General features: G+C 48.7%; 4 protein-coding genes across 4 annotated transcripts; 2 read left to right on the top strand and 2 right to left on the bottom strand.

The window, feature by feature from the left end:
* Positions 1 to 922: 922 nt before the first annotated feature.
* BP5553_01349 (putative dna repair protein rad16 protein) lies at positions 923 to 4,202 on the bottom strand (the record flags this gene model as incomplete). The annotated part of the gene is made up of 4 exons (XM_032009972.1): positions 923 to 1,578; positions 1,628 to 2,339; positions 2,384 to 4,080; positions 4,151 to 4,202. The coding sequence occupies 4 exons, from the start codon at positions 4,200 to 4,202 to the stop codon at positions 923 to 925; spliced, it is 3,117 nt and encodes a 1,038-aa protein (XP_031874026.1).
* Positions 4,203 to 5,019: 817 nt separating this feature from the next.
* On the top strand, positions 5,020 to 7,782 carry BP5553_01350 (Uncharacterized protein; the record flags this gene model as incomplete). The annotated part of the gene is made up of 6 exons (XM_032009973.1): positions 5,020 to 5,358; positions 5,419 to 5,535; positions 5,592 to 5,723; positions 5,783 to 5,806; positions 5,866 to 6,081; positions 6,226 to 7,782. The coding sequence occupies 6 exons, from the start codon at positions 5,020 to 5,022 to the stop codon at positions 7,780 to 7,782; spliced, it is 2,385 nt and encodes a 794-aa protein (XP_031874027.1).
* Positions 7,783 to 8,473: 691 nt separating this feature from the next.
* On the bottom strand, positions 8,474 to 11,604 carry BP5553_01351 (Uncharacterized protein; the record flags this gene model as incomplete). The annotated part of the gene is made up of 9 exons (XM_032009974.1): positions 8,474 to 9,039; positions 9,095 to 9,297; positions 9,349 to 9,468; positions 9,526 to 10,039; positions 10,191 to 10,566; positions 10,654 to 10,778; positions 10,838 to 11,017; positions 11,070 to 11,388; positions 11,443 to 11,604. 9 exons carry the CDS (start codon positions 11,602 to 11,604, stop codon positions 8,474 to 8,476), a joined length of 2,565 nt encoding a protein of 854 aa, XP_031874028.1.
* A 1,133-nt stretch (positions 11,605 to 12,737) lies between these two features.
* BP5553_01352 (Zinc metalloprotease-like protein) lies at positions 12,738 to 15,987 on the top strand (the record flags this gene model as incomplete). The annotated part of the gene is made up of 3 exons (XM_032009975.1): positions 12,738 to 13,495; positions 13,540 to 15,751; positions 15,817 to 15,987. 3 exons carry the CDS (start codon positions 12,738 to 12,740, stop codon positions 15,985 to 15,987), a joined length of 3,141 nt encoding a protein of 1,046 aa, XP_031874029.1.
* Positions 15,988 to 16,526: the final 539 nt, after the last annotated feature.

A 16,526-nucleotide genomic window follows, 5' to 3' on the forward strand; every position in this document is an offset into this window, starting at 1 on the left:
TTTGATCGGAGCCTACATCAGGCGATTATTCTGTCACCTAATAGAGTCAGCTCCCGACCTGGAAAACCTCTCTCTGGATTTCAAGATAGGTTATTATTTAGGGTTGGCGCTATTCACTGAGGTCCTACCAACCAGAATGCATAAGTTGCACACACTTTTAATACACTTGCCGTACCTGATCACTGGTAACCTACTTCCATACATTCGGGACCATTGAGTGGGTCCTTGGACTCAACACAAGAGAGATGGATCTTTACTAAGTCCAAAGCTACTTTCCACGGCAGGTACAAGGAATCCCTTACGAATCAGAACCGAATACAGGTCCTAGAACTCTCACTCTTCCTTCGGAGCTGAAGAATCCTACATTTACTCGGTCCTGCCATGTCCTGTGCGGAGGACAAACCAACCTAGCCTTGATAGCTACAGCTCCGTCCACCGCACCTATATCACAGACGAGATCAAGAAGATTATATCTACAGAGTGGACTAAGGCTAAGGGTGCTATTGTTATAGCGGATCGAATGATATTGGTGTTTGCAACACCCAGTGGAGTTTTCTTTGCTTGCGGCATACTCATTGTTGCTGTGGGGTTGGTTTAATCGGATCACCAGGATGAACGCCTGTGCAATTGGTATCTTGTGCTTTGTGCGCAGTATACCTACGTCGTGTCGACCTGGGCTATGAGAACGCGTAAATAATATTGGATAGGGGCGGCGCGTCAGGCGCTTGGACCTACAGTAAACAAAACAACGCGAGATCTCGTGTGTACTTCGTACTTCGTAGTGCTAACAAAAAGCATTTCCTTATTTCATTTCTATGTAACGCAGCGCTAAGGTATCATTCGTAATAACATATGCAAAAGGAGCTCGTGAATTCATCTTGGTCGCCGCCCCGCCGTAACAAATTGTGCATGCATATCCCATCTATGTTCCGCGGAACAAAAACTGCATATCCTCGACTGTTAAACTTTCCATTGCAGACTCATCACCATTGATCGTGGAATTGATCATATTGGCCTTTTTTTCCTGCAACAACACCATCCTGCTCTCAATAGAGTCTTCAATACACAGCCGTGTGATGGAACAAGGCCGCGATTGCCCAATTCGGTGACAGCGATCAGCACTTTGCCATTCAGCTGCGGGATTCCACCAGGGGTCGACGATAAACACACGGGAGGCTTCTGTAAGATTAAGAGCCACTCCACCGGCCTTCAGGGAAACCAGAAAACATTCGACGTTTATGTCGGTCATGAAGTGATTAACAGATGCTTGGCGCTGAGCGGGAGTCATAGATCCATCGAGCATGACGGTTGTGATTCCAACGCGGCGGAGTCGCCACTCGACTAATTGCAACATTGTAGTGAATTGGCTGAAAATGATGCATTTATGAGAGCTGTTCATTGATCTGAGTTGCCAGATATCCTGCACGAGCGCTTCGATTTTCGAACTACTCGTCCATTTTTCCATTTTAATCCTGTTGATGATGGAAGATTTCTTGACTTGTTGTTCGTCTTGGTCAATCTCTGGCTGCTCGAGGTCGATGGAGAGCGGAATATGGCAGCGTGGGCAATCGGGGGTCTCTGAGAAAGGTCAGTATCTTTAGATAGAGTCGAGAATAAGACGACATACCCGAGGCTCGGAGATAGTTCTTCGCACAATCACGGCAAAAGTCGTGGTGACAGGAAGACTTAATACCCTCTTCTGCGGTGTCATCGCAAATGCAACAGATTAGTACGTTCTGGCCGCCCTCACTGTTCTTCTTTAGAATTAGGTCTGGATGGTCGGCGGCCTGGCGCATCTGCATAATAAGGCCGAATATGTTTGCGTAATTGTTAAGAAGCACGCCTTGGGCAACATACGTCTCGAACCTCCGAGTGGAGCTATTCATGACGCTCGAAGCAAAATCGTTTTCTACTTCACCGAAGTATTCACGGTCCACCATTATCTCCTTTGACGGGAGTTCCATGGCGCCGGAGTGGTCGACTTTCACTCGGCGAAGCATAACACGATTTGTTAAAAGCCGGAGTTTCCGGAATGCTTCTACTCCCGGGCCCGCATTGCCGAACTTCTGAATAGGATTCAGTAGCTCGTGGTTAAACAGCGAGATATGCTGCATGCCATTGTGTTTGCAACCTCTGCAGCGGTTATCTGCGTCCATGTCCCAGTTGAGACAGGAGCAGGAGCACATCTTGCAGAGGTAGTAGGCAAAAGGACGGATATCGAGAAAGCGAATCAACGAGAAGAATTCACCTATACGGTTCTGAAGGGGCGTACCAGACAAACACCACCTATATTTTGCATTGAGTGCAAAGCAAGCTTTCGCAGACCCGCTGGAACGTTGCTGCAAATGTTAGTTACGAAAACATTTGAACAAAGAGAACATACCTTGATACAGTGTGCTTCATCAAGGATGACACGATGGAATGTTGTCTGATGCATAATACTCGCCTCCTTGTGAGTACCATTCTTGCGTTTGAATCCCTTTTCCTGTTTGCGATACATAGATTCGAGGCTGTTGTAGGACATGAGGATCACATTGTATTTTTGGAGGTCTTTCGCGGTGACGCCTTTGGTTTTCGCATTGGTACCGTGGTAGACAAATGTCTTCAAAGTCCCATCAGTATAAGCGGCGATTTCTTGTTGCCATTGCATTAGAGCCACAGGAGGAACCAAGACGAGTGATGGTTCAGCGGCTGGGAAATCAGACATGATGAGGGCCACAGCTTGAATGGTTTTACCCATACCCATCTCATCACCCAGTAAGCCTCCACGAAATTTAGTTTGTTCCATTTCCATCATCCACGCTACGCCTTCAAGCTGGAACGGCTTGAGTTCACGAGTGATATTCGTCGGCTGCTTTATTTTCAAGGAGCCTATCTCTGGCAGGTTCTCAAGCGTATCCCACATCGTATCGATGCTGGCGTGATTATCTAGAAGACGATTATGGTTCGTTGTACGTACTTTGGTATAGCGCGCTGTCTCCCGGTCGTTCGCTATGTGGCCACCAGCACGACGTACGGAAGCACGTGAAGCGCGTGAAGCACCTACAGAACCAACAGGGGCTGCAGAGGCATCAGAGTCAGCATCAGAACCGGCAGCAGAACCGACATCAGAGTCGGTATCAGAATCATCAAATTCGCTATCGGTGGTGGCTTTAGGCACAATCTTGCGGGATCGTGAACTGTCGGAGCCTCCAAAACCTAAATCTTCCGAGTCGGGTGGCTCAGTAAGGATATCAGAATCGTCGGTCTCCATAACGATATCGGACTCCGGCGCTGGGGAAAATTTAACAGCATTCGAGCCGTTCGAGGAAAGTTCAACGTTGGGTCTCTTGCGACGTGGGACAGTTACCATGTCGACATCGTCGTCGTCGTCAATTTCGCCATCATCAACACTCAAACCGGCCGAGGGAACGTTGTTTGGTAGTTTGGCTCTCAGAAGGATTTTGCGTGGGAGGGGCTTGCGTGGGGCAACCCTGAGTGAAATTCGTGGGCGTGTAGCTCTAGAACTGGAAGAGGGGGACTCGCTATCCATACCGGTCATACCAGTCATGCTGGTATCTGCCGCATCTTCTTGTTGTTGAAGTGCACGAGCAAGCTGAGCGTCGGGAGTGTTGTCTTCGTCAGCATCCTCATCATCCGAATCAGGGACTCGTTTTCGTTTGCTTTTCAACGAGTATTTGCTGTTACGGAGAGCTGCTGCCCTAGCCACGAGGTTGACCTCGGAGCCGGTCGTGGCCATGACTCTAGAGCGTCCTCGGCGAGGGGCTGAGCTAGCTGACAATGACAGAGCCCCTGGAGTTGCAGAGTTGCTCGTTGCTGGGGTTGAATGGTCACTGCTCTCATTGTAGTCAACGGAGGTTGATGCAGACGACAATGAGGCGCGACTCATCGCAATTTGTGCCGCCATTGTGCTGGGATATTCGGCGACCAGCGAAGGGGTTAGAAAGTGGGAGGTGGAGATAGGGGGAGGAGCATCGTCGCCGATAATTGACGAGGGGGCTGAGGTGTTGCTAGTTGTGGCAGAGAGTGAGAGGGCACCCATGGAAAGGCGGGTTGATCTCCTCCTACCGGCGGCTGCATCTAAGCTTGTTAGATGTATGGCTGGCAAACGTACAGCAGATGAACTGTACCCGAGGAGGAATTTACTTACCAGGTGGAGCCGAGTTCGCGGCACCAGTGCTTGGGCTTGAGTCGTCAGCCATTCTGGAAGCACGTCTCGGTCGGCTGGTGGGAGCCATCCCGATATCTCAAGGGAATGGATTTGATAGATGGCTTGCTTGACTAGATCGTAGGCGACAAAGCGTCTATCGAGAGAGGGCGAGAGAGATCGCGCGCGCTGAGGTAATAATCGACAAGAGCGAGGATGAGGGAGATGAGAGGGAGGTATTGTTTGATGAAGGGAGTCAGAGCTTCTGAGGACAGGGTGCTTGGTCGAGAGGGTGGATGAGGGTATGGAGTGCTCGAATGGTATCAAGCGGACGGCGAGCGACAATAGCTAGCCTTTGCTGCGATGGGGTGGTTGATGCTCGTCTGGAGGTCGTGGTCGGCGTATGAGAGTCGATATGCACGATTAAGGGGGGATCAGGGGATGAAGGGGTGGTAGCGGAAATGGGAGATGGTAAATAGGGGTTGAAGGTTGGAGTGGAAGTAGGAGTGGAAGTTGGTGTTGAAGGTTGGAGGATGGAAGATGGAGGTTGAAGGTTGGAGGATGAAGGATGGAGGATGGAAGTTGGAGATGGAGGTCGAGGTCAAGGTCGAGGTAGAAATAGAAAGTTGGCGGCGAGAGGGGGCGGTGAATATTGAGGTTGTAGAAAAGATTGAATAGGATTGTTTATGTTTTCCCTCGAGACACCGCCGGCGTCGTTGAAGATATTCGGACATTCACCTCAATCACCTCGGGGGACGCGTCTGGAAAAACTCGAGCGCGACATCACGTGAGCAGCTGAAGTTTAATTGAAATTTGCGGCGATCAGGCAGCAGCAGGCAGCAACACCCCAGCACAACCGCTATATCGCAACCATGTTTCGCTATTTTGCGCTTGATTGTAGCAACACTTCCTCGGTTTTTCTGTATTCCTTGTATATCTTCGCTACATCCCCCCCTATCCACGCTACGCAGCGCCCACCGACCCCGCCCGCCAATTTCTCCCCCCCGCTCAGCGCGTCTCCCCGAGTCGCCGCCAGACACAACCAGCGGCAGTATTTTATTGCTTCTCTCTGCGCCTTGACGGAGTACTTTGACCTCTTCTTCGTATCCACCACAACCACAATCTCCACCACAACAACACCAACCTCAACCACATCATATAGTCGCATCACAGCAGCGCCGATACTTGACTCACTGCTTACTGCTTACCTGGTAAGGCGAGGGAGACCCGTACGGAATCCTCGGTCACCTGTGCACTCAATAAGTACCTAGGTACCTAAAGGCTCTCGAGGACTCGGATCGTGGACAGCCAGGTCCCAGGAGCACTTCTCGTTTTTGACCCCAAAACAAACCAAAGATCTCAACGCAACAACCACGCAACGCAAAGATGTGAGATCCCCCAGAATACGCAGTTGAAGAACCCCTATAATCTAACTTGGTACCAGGAATCCGCCCAACCAACCCAATCAGCAGCCAAATCCTCCTCTAGGGCCAGGTGCACCCAATGGAGTGAATCCGCCAAATGTGAACCCGCTGCCGAACGCGAACCAGCCGCCGCCGCCTCGCCGAAGGGGACGGTAAGTATCAATCTAAGATTCTATATATGCACACTGCTAATACCACAGTTCACAGCCAGTCTGCTTTGTCCGGCTTTTTAAGTGTATGTTTCTGAATCCACCTCCATGTGTACTACTCCTGTTACTAACGCATCCTTTCTAGACACTACCATCGAATACAACCATAATGCGTAACCAGAATAACGCTAGGAGAGCTGCTGCAGCTGCCGCTTCCCGACCTGCACCGCAAACAGGAGAGGCCACAAGTAATACGTCAGAGGCTGCTTCAGAGCCTGAGACGACCTCAGAGTCGGAGTCTGCTCCAGCCAGGATGGGGGAAACCAAGGCGCAAACGGAGAAACGTCTAAAGCAGGAGGCGGTATGTTATTATATTCTTATTTCTTGTCATTCTGTTCCCACACTACGCCTCGTCGCCGCTCTATAGGCTCTCCTAAGTTCTTACCTTTACCCCGCCCCTTTTGCTCTATCGTATTCCTAAGTATTAACTTAATAAAACCAACAGAAATCTATCGCCAAGATTAAGGCCTCGAGGTCGTTTAAACGCCGTCGCAGACTCCAACACGGTGTGGAGGAGGATGAGGATGATGATGCAAGAGCAGTCTTCCTCGAAACCGTGGCGCCACTGCCAGACCAGACAGCAAACTGCGCAGTTTGTGAGAAGAGATTTGCGGTCACCCCATATACCCGTGCGTCTAAAGAGGGTGGGCTTATATGCCCCAAGTGTGCCAAGGACCTCGACAAAGAAGAGGGCCCAGCCAAAAGGCAAAAGCGGAACAACACAGGTCGCCGACGTAAGGTGCAGAGCGACCTTCTCGATGGCGTGTATCCAGGGATCAAGAACCTAGTGACACTATGTGTGGAAACACTCGCCAAAAACGCTGATGATGCTGAGGAGCTAGGAGATCTGCCAGCTACCATGATTAACAAGGTGGCTGCTATACTTTCGAAGAAGCGGCTCGTGACTTCGGAGACATTGAATATCTTCCTTCGAGCTGGGTCTGACAGTCTAACTGTTTATGATGGTGCGAAGCTCTCATCAAACGACTACATCCGAGTCTTCCAATATATGCCTGTTCTCAAGCATCTCCGCTTTAGGAATGGGATCCAATTCAACAATGTTGTCATGGACCATTTACTCGCTACCACCGTCAACTTGGAAACGTTCAGTATCCACGGGTCCAACTTGGTCACTGATGATAGATGGGATCGTTTCCTTGTGGAGAAGGGATCGCACCTGAAAGCCCTGCAAGTGTACTGGACTGACAACTATTTCGGCAACGAGCAGCTTGCACTCCTGGAGAAGACATCCCCGGGACTTAAGAAGCTTAAGGTGTCTCATAACCAGAAAGTTACGGATGAAGGGCTCGCTCACATTTCTAAACTGCCCAACCTTGAACACATCACACTCCAAATATACCGGCAAACGACCTCACCGCCGTATGTTGAGATCCTAAACTCTGTTGGTACCAACTTAAGAACCTTCTGCCTGAGCGCTGTCCATGTTATTGATGATAGCGTCCTCAACGCTATTCACGATAACTGCCGAAGCCTCAACAAGTTCCGGATTACAGACAACGAGGCGTTAACCGACGCTGGCTTCGTTTCTCTCTTCACCAACTGGGACAATCCCCCGCTTACTTACATCGACCTGCATAAATGCCGGCTTATGGATGCGAGAGATCCGAGTATAAATCCGGAAAACGTCGGCCTCTGCTCCCTTGGTTTCGAAGCCCTGATGCACCACTCAGGCAAGAGCTTGAAATACCTGGACGTTGCCTCCTGTCGCCACATCTCCCGCGATTCATTCTCCCGGGCTTTCGAACCCGGCAAGCTCTATCTCGAGTTGGAGAAGGTTAATGTTAGCTTCTGTCACGGCGTTGATGACTCTGTTGTTGGCTGCATTTTCAAAACCTGTCCCAATCTGAAGATACTTGTTGTATTTGGCAACTTCGACGTTAGAGATGTTCGGGTTCCCAAGGGAAAGATCCTTATCGGGGTTCCCAATGCGCACGGCATACAGATTGAGGGGACGGAGGATGGCGTGGGGAGGGTGGTCTAAATTGTTCTTTGGGGCGGAGGCGTTGGTATGGCGGATATTGTGATACGAGCGTTGGCGTTGAGAATGGGGTGGATCGAAAGCCGCTGCCTTTTGTTTCGTTTTCTTCCTTTTACTTTTTTGTTTTTCTTTTCTGGGCGTTTTCTTCTACGGAAGGAAAAAATGGAGTGTTACGGTGGGGGAAGAAATTTGCAACGCTGACCCATGAAACACGAATCACGATGAAGCGTGTACGATACGAAATGGTAACTGAAGGGGCACATGGCATACAACCACATAGGTTGAGGGGACGATGACAGCCGCCCTTTCTACTCCTAGAGAGAATGAATTAATGCGAGATTTACATGAAGATCTTGCTACTCGCCCGTGAAGAACTACATCTGTCTTGCCCACTCTCTAGATGTAGCTTTTATACTGGCCTACAGCGCAATAAATTAAAAGCTGGCTGTGAAGATTTAGGAGCCGTCGTCACGTTTTGGCAAGGCAAGGGCGTCTCAATCCATCATGTGGAGTGCAAAATCATGAATTGTATGATAGGGTATCATAATTCCATTGGACCACATTATGTACGGGTGTAGTAGCTATGCATGTCTCTACTAAGTATACAACTGCACATCCTCATTCTCGACCACACCATTTCCTCCACATCTAGCAAATACCAAAAGCGCCTGTCCATTTTATTTTCCATCCCACCTCACCAGTCCCCTTCATTATCCCTGGGGTTCGGGTTCGCCCTAATCTCCTTAATCGTCTGCCTGACATGATTATTATTCTCGAAACTAAGATTAATCAAATCCACGACCTCGTCGACCGTGAAATAATAGCTGAGCTCACTCTCGTTCCAGAGGAACTTGATATCCGCCAGGTTGCTCTGCAGGATCTGGTTCAGATAGTTCATCCGGAGCCATTTTTCGACGAATTGGGCTGCGAGGGAAACTTTAGTGGATGCTTCGTCGCGGGAGTGACTGGAGTCGGAGGATTTGGGGTCCGTAGGTTTGATAAAAAGGTCGTCGAGTTCTTCGACTTTGGTGAGAACTGTGGCGATGCTTTCGGCGTCGTCGACGCCGATTGTGGGGAGGTCGAAGATGTCAGCGATGAGTTTTGTGGCGATTGTGTTGACGAGGGACCCCACGGCAGAAGCACAGGCAGACCATGTTAGAATTTGGGACCAAGCTCTGGCTTTGTCGCGGGTTTGTTGGACGATATCACTGATACCGAGAATGATCTCTCTTTTATCTTGCTGGAGGAAGTTCTGAGTATCTGGAAGATTATGTTAGAATTGTACTATGGACAAAGATACGCATCCAGCACTTACCACCTAGCAGATCTATTAATACAGTTCGCTGGTTGATCAACTCGTTGGTATAAGCTCGCTTGCCAAAGCTTTCCAATTTTTTTATCTCTGGGTCTAGCTTGACCAAACCATAAGCACGCTCGGTAAGATCTTTGCGCTGTTTCCACTCGGAGGAAAAATCTCGGAGCCGATCTGCCAGCCACATGGCGTCGTTGTAGAGGTACCTGAAAACAAAAAGTTAATTTCAATATCTCCACGAGTATGAGGTTTCTTACATGTTGCCATTTGGATCACTTGCGTAGTAGTACGGGGATACCGCACGATACATAGCAAGTATAAGGGTTGGAAGATTAAACAGGCCAGGGGCCGCAGGAGCCACAGGTAGCTGTTCGTTCCTGCAATAAATCAGTCAGGCGATTCTCTCATACTCGCACAGGAAGCAGAAAACGAACTCTGGTTTTGTTAACGTGGCGCAATCATCATAGAGCCCAATTACCGTTTGTAGTACAGGCTGTGGTATGGATGATGTCGAGTATTTTTCTGACAACGTCATTTCTCGGACATCTGCTGTGAGCTTTTCATCTGGCAGCCCTCGGCTTGCTACAGCTGGCTCATTCTCAGACTTTGGTGAAATTGGGTTGTTATCGGGAACAGGCTCGGCTTCTGTGGTATCATCGTCGCCCCAACCCCAGGCATCGGCTGCATCGTCGTCGTCATCTTGAGGTTCCTCAAGATTAATATGGGTAGCTATTACGGAATTTCGTCGCTCCTCTTCTACAGAACTGCGGTTTTTACTCAGTTCTGGGCGTCCTGTATCCTCTTCACGAGCTGCCTCCTCTTGCTCGCTATCCCAGGCTGCATCCCAGTCTTCAGTAGCGACAGTCCCCGTTGCAGCTATGTGCTGACCCTCATCCCGTGGTACCATGCGTTTCTCGATTCGCTCTGCGGATCGAGGGGCACCGACTCCTGTAAGAGTTGCGCTGTTAGTATGAGATGCGGTAGGGCCGCTAGGCCATCATAGGAATCCTCTGCTGGGGTGGGGCAAGTTTGGCGGCGGGACTAAAAGGGCATAGAAGAGACTATAAGATACAATTTAATAAGTAGAAAGTTCGCATACCTAATGATAGTTGATGCCTCGTCCAATCTAACGCGGTCTCTCTCCTTTTATTAAGCCATATCTTCGAAACATTGGCGACCCAATCGTGGAAAACACTTGTCCCCGGCCATTGGATATCATCCAGCTTATTGGCAAATTCGCTTACTTGCAGTAGCGCTTTCTGGTAATCAACCATATCATCAAGCGATGATGGCACCGCTGTATCGAGCCATAGCTCTTTGATTCTAGTAGACAGAGTGGGCATCATCACATCCGAGAGTGATTTAATGAGCTCGGGTGGAAGATTGTCGATCAGAAAGCGAATAACCTTTTCAAGGTCAAAGAATAGAGATTTTATTGTGGTATCGGAGTGGTTTTGATTGGCACTGATGGTATTCTAAGGATCTGTTAGCATGCAGATTGAGAGTGTAATTGAATGCATTAAACATGCCTGTTCGATTTGGATGCTGAGTAAGTTGCCAACGTGAAGCTCTGAGCGGGGTTTTAGTATCGCCTGGTCTAGATCCTCCCAGAGCTTTTTAGCTACAGCATCAATTTCTTTATAAGTCTTTAGACCAATCATAGCTTGTTCTAAATTCATCACTTCATCTGTAGACTGTTAGCTAGGCTATAAACCGACTTGATAAAAGATAGCTTGTAGCCTATACCTGGAAGAGTTTTGTTGATTGTCAATACCCGTTTTTCCATGTCAACATGAATTAACAAGTTCCAGACATCTCTGACCTGCTCATGTATCAAACCACGGAGGTCGGCCCATTTCGAATCCAGTATCCTCCAAGCTCGCACCATATTATCGGCAGGAATGGTTGAAATCGCGGCGTAGGAATCTACCCATTTCTTAGCGTGATACTCTTTCGTTGAATGGTTCCCTCGAGCTACCTTCAAGCACCATCATGGCCTGGATAAAGTTCCTCTCCCCGGCAAGTTCTAAGGCCTTATCTAGCTGATCTTTTACTTGCTGTATTGACCGGAGCGTGTCATCAAGTCTCTGATTGAATGCGGCCTCCTTCATCAAAAAAGTCACATAGTTCTCTTGCTCTTCCAACGCCTCCAGCCGCTGCTCATTTGCCTCTGCTTGCCGCACAATACTATTGGCAAGCCGTCTCGACTTTTCGATATCGTCTTGGATGGTCTTTGCATGGGCGATCCATTGTTCGACATCGGGGGCAGCCTCGCGGCTGATCTGTCGGATCTCGGTCTATAATTGGCATTAGACAGCTTCGCATATAGTTCTCGGCGGCCAGACACTCACCTCCAACGCGGATTGAACATCACTCAGGGCTGTCAAAGCACCAGGTAAAACCGAGTCATCAGCATAAGCCGCAGACACCAGCTCATCATCGGGGAATTGGGCATCCCTAGAGAAACCAACTAATGCTTGCCCAAGGGAAGCTTGGATGTCGGAAGAGGCCATGTTGACCGAACTGTCTCTTACTGGAACTTATTAAATGTGATAGAGTCGACAATTACCCAGAGATAGACACCGCATCTTGTGGGCAATGATACATATCACTGGCATGGATTGTAAGTTGAGTAGAGAGTCTGGGATAAGCTATCACTACCACGTAGTACAGATGACAGCTAAACAAACAGCTATACTGCTTACCTAAGGTGCCAAGGGTAGCTGCCCGCCTTGCGCGAGAACGGACGTCTATGCGGCACGTGATCTGGTGACGCTGACTGAAGTTTTCGCGTAGCGCAGCGCAGACACTGTTAATCAGAAAGGCTGTGTGTGTGTTGGCCCGCATCTTCACCTGTCCACCGTTTGTTACTAGGAACTTCATACGTCTCCGGCTTTTGAAAACATCTCAACTGCTAGTACTATCTGCCTGGCACCCGCTCATCCACCGTGAACGGCTTTAGCTGTGGCCTTCCCTATTTTCTTGTGTAACCAGAAAGCTGAAGATCCCTGGATCCTTCGCGAGGCTACAATCTGCCTCGGTTTCTACCTTGAGGTATGTATATGGAAGCTGCAGTCTTACATTTATAATACACGACAACATTCTTCTCCGTCGTGGTTACCCATATCATTTCTACTATTACTACCACCCTTATCTATATTATTCCAACTACTATCCTCATCATATCCTCGCTGTCATCATCCCACTCTCTTAATGTTCATCACTTCTCGCTTTGAGCGGTGACGCTCTTCTAGAATCAGAATCCGCACCATGGCCGGGTTTCCGTCGATCCGTCGGTTTATTTCGCCCGCTATTGTGGTCGGGATCCTCGCTATGCTTTTGTACCAAGTGGTATATCCCAAATGGTACGCCCATATCCTTCTTTGCCCTCGCCCGGCCCTGTCAGCACAGAATGAATAACCCTCCTGTTAATCACGTGATGATTTCACTCGTGCGGTGTCCCCAATCCATTCTGATGGAATTGCACTGTTCGCTGTTTATTCTATCTATCTTGTGTATAGTTAATATGTAATGTACAAGTACCTATCCACTAATACTATCGAAACTTCTCCCTAGGCCTCGATTCTTTTCAGCATTAAAGAAGTCAAAGTTCTTTTACAGCCATACAGCACATCTGTTGCCCACCATGTCTAACCAGACCAAGAAAACCCATTTCCGGACAGTTCAGCGCTTCCAAACGGAGTATGCACCTGTATCTATCTCTCAGTATGTATCTGAGCGAACTGGAATGCATGTTGTCGTTGCAGACCAGAAAGGGCCTAAGGTCGAAGGGTATTTCACTCTAGCCACTGAGATCTTTGACGATTCCGGTTCTCCCCACACTCTAGAGCATCTGATCTTTATGGGTTCCAAAAGCTATCAGTATAAGGGGCTTCTGGATAAACTTGCTTCGCGAGCGTATTCGAATACCAATGCCTGGACTGCAACTGACCATACTGCCTACACTCTGGATACTGCAGGCTGGGAAGGGTTCGCTCAAATCCTCCCCGTTTATCTGGAACACGTCATCCTTCCGACATTAACAGATGAAGCCTGTTATACAGAAGTACATCATATTGACGGTGACGGCAATGACGCCGGTGTGGTTTATTCCGAGATGCAAGGCGTTCAGAACAATGGCGGTGAGATTATGGACATTAGGGCTCGGCGCCTGCTATATCCGGAGAATGTTGGTTTCCGGTATGAGACAGGAGGCTTGATGGAAAATTTAAGGGTTCTAACAGCGGACCGAATCCGGGAGTTTCACAAGGAAATGTATCAGCCCAAGAACTTGTGCTTGGTACTTGTAGGCGAAGTAGACCAAGAAAACCTTCTCCAGATACTGGATGAATTTGAGGACGGTATTCTTAATGACATCCCATCGCCAGATACTCCTTTCAAGCGGTAGGTCCCTTTTTCCACATATAGAACTTTCCTAACTTCAGCAGTCCATGGGTTGAATCCCCGCAACCACCAGTGCTAAAACAAACGATTGTAGAGCCTATTGAATTCCCCGAGGAAGACGAATCTACTGGAGAAATCTCAATCGCCTTTTTAGGCCCCAACTGCAATAATCCTGTTGACACGGCAGCTTTGAACGTCCTTCTCACCTACCTTGCCGGTTCTTCAGTCTCTGTTCTGGAGAATATTATGGTGGAGAAAGAAGCCCTCGCTAGCTCTGTAATCCACCAGGTCGATTGGAGGCCGAACTCGATTATCTGGCTTCAGCCGTCCGGTGTTGCGACCGAGAAGTTGGCCCATGTCGAGCAGCGATTATTCGAAATTCTCAAAGACGTCGCTTCTAACCCCCTTGATATGAGTTATATGTTGGATTGTGTCAAGAGAGAACGCAGACGGATCAAATTTCAAGCCGAAAGCTCTGGAGGCTTCTATGTCGGGGCGATCATCAATGATTTCCTCTTCGGGAAAAGGGACGGCTCGACACTGAAAGACATGTCCACCCTCGCGGAGTACACTCTTCTGGAGAAGTGGACCGATGGACAATGGAGGGAGTTTTTGAGGAAATGGATATCCGATGCCCCTCATATCTCACTCCTTGGTACTCCATCGAAAGAAATGGCCAAGAAGATTACCGAGACCGAGGAGAAACGCATTGCAGCAAGAAAAGAAGAATTAGGGCCCGAAGGTTTAGCGAAGCTAACTGAACAACTAAAGGCTGCCATCGCAAAGAACGACATTGAAATTCCAACTTCACTTCTTCAGAAATGGCCTGTGCCTAGTGTTGAATCTATTCATTTCATCGAATCAAAAACCGCGAGATCTGGCCTTGCAAGAGATTTAGGCACGCCGTCGAATAATATCCAGGACATTATTGGAAAACCAAACCCCGACGTCCCACTCTTCGTCCAATTTGAGCATGTGCCAACCAACTTCGTGCACATTACCATCCTCTTAGGGACCTCCCAGATTGCGACGGAACACCGGCCATTGCTTCCATTGTTCATTGATAATTTCTTCAACACCCCAATTATGCGCGATGGAAAGCAAGTAGGGTTCGAAGAGGTTGTCACACAATTAGAACAAGATACCATTAGTTACTCAATGAATGGCGGAGGCCGTGTCAGCGATGCTGAGGGCCTCGTAATTCAGTTTCAGGTCGAGCCTGAGAAGTATGCCGCTGCGATTGAGTGGATTCGGGCATTGATGTTCGACAGTATCTTCGACGAGACCCGGCTTACAGCAGGCATTGCGAAGATTCTTGCCGACATCCCGGAATCTAAGCGCAGTGGCAACAGCATGATGTATGCCGTGGATTCTATGATCCACTTAGATAATGAGTCGAACGTCAAAGCAAGAGGGACGTTAGTCAAGGCGATCTATATGAAGAGACTTAGGTCACTCCTCATGAAAAACCCCAAGTTGGTGATTTCTTGGCTTGAGGCACTGCGCAAATCGCTCTTCGCTTTCGAGAACATGCGGACGCTAGTTATTGCTAATATAGAGTCGCTTCCTAATCCAGTTGACGCATGGAAGCCCCTCATCGCGAATCTAGGTACTACAAAGCCTCTTTCACCCCTTGTTAAACTCGACCAACGGCTTAGTCCCGATGGGGAAACCCCAGGCAACTACGGTGCAGTCATAGTCCCAATGGCAACCATCGACTCCTCGTTCCTATTAGCCTCCGAAAAGGGGCCAAACTCATACACTGACCCCATACTTCCTGCCCTCATGGTGGCACTATCCTTCCTCGATGCGGTTGAAGGTCCAGTCTGGACCGCTGTCCGCGGAACAGGGCTTGCATATGGTGCAAGCTTCAGAAGGGATATAGATGGGGGCTTTGTGCAGCTTAGCATATACCGATCACCCGATGCGTATAGAGCGTTCGCAGCTACCAAAGCGGTTTTGGAGTCTTATATCGACGGCACTGCGAAATTTGAGCAATATGCTCTTGAGGGCGCTGTGAGCCAGATTGTCACCGGATTTGCGGATGAGCAACCGACAATGGCAGCTGCGGGGCAATTTCACTTTGTTGACGGTGTGGTTCGAGGCGTCGCAGACGACTATAACCAGAAAATGCTGAAGCAGGTCAGAGCTATCACTGTGGACCAGATCAGGGCGGTCATGAAGGATGTTCTGATGCCGATCTTTGTGCCTGGAAAGTCGAATATAGTGGTTACGTGTGCACCAATCATGGAAGAGGTATGTATCAAACCGGTCTTAATCCGAGTAGTTGTGCTACGATAGGTACTGACATTTGATATCAGGGACTTGTGAAGGACTTCACAGACATGGGGTTCAAGACGCAGACGCAACCCCTATCTAGCTTCCACGAGAGCTATGGCCTTGAAGCGGGTGAAGGTGAGGAGGATGACGAAGACAGCGATGGCTCTGATGAGGGAGATGCTGAAATGAGTGACGGGGATGGGTCTGAGTGATTTTGTTGAATATGGCACTTTTTAACTCAAACTAGGTATGAGCCGTAGGCCCCGAATGTGCTAGGAAGACGCACATGCTACACAATATTAAATTGATGAAATACCTATGCTTTGGAAGCCAAGTTGACTGATCCGATATCTGTGCGTCCTATCAAACGAACAAGCCCCAGAAATGGCGAGTTGCTCAACAAGATAGGGGGGCCAGTGGCAAGCGACATGAGGCAGCCTGTCCAAACCCTACCTAGTCCTAGTGTTATGCCTCTAGAATAGTCTCCCTGTAAAATTTCCCTACTTAGCTTCAAACCACTATCACCATGACNCCTCCCCCACCCTGGCCAGAAGTTGTTCCAGCGAAATTGATTGAGGGACAAGCTTGATCGTGAATGATATGACAAAGGAGTGCAGAATGAAAGGTGGGCATCTAATTACTCCTTGAATAAATACACAGAATTAGTGAAAATAACAGTACAGCATTTAAATAACAGGCCCCACCCACACTTAACAAACTACCACTAACTTGACAATAATAGGTTTTTACT

The sequence above is a fragment of the Venustampulla echinocandica genome (assembly GCF_003357145.1).
Source record: "Venustampulla echinocandica strain BP 5553 chromosome Unknown scaffold_0, whole genome shotgun sequence".
Taxonomy (NCBI): Eukaryota; Fungi; Ascomycota; class Leotiomycetes; order Helotiales; family Pleuroascaceae; genus Venustampulla; species Venustampulla echinocandica.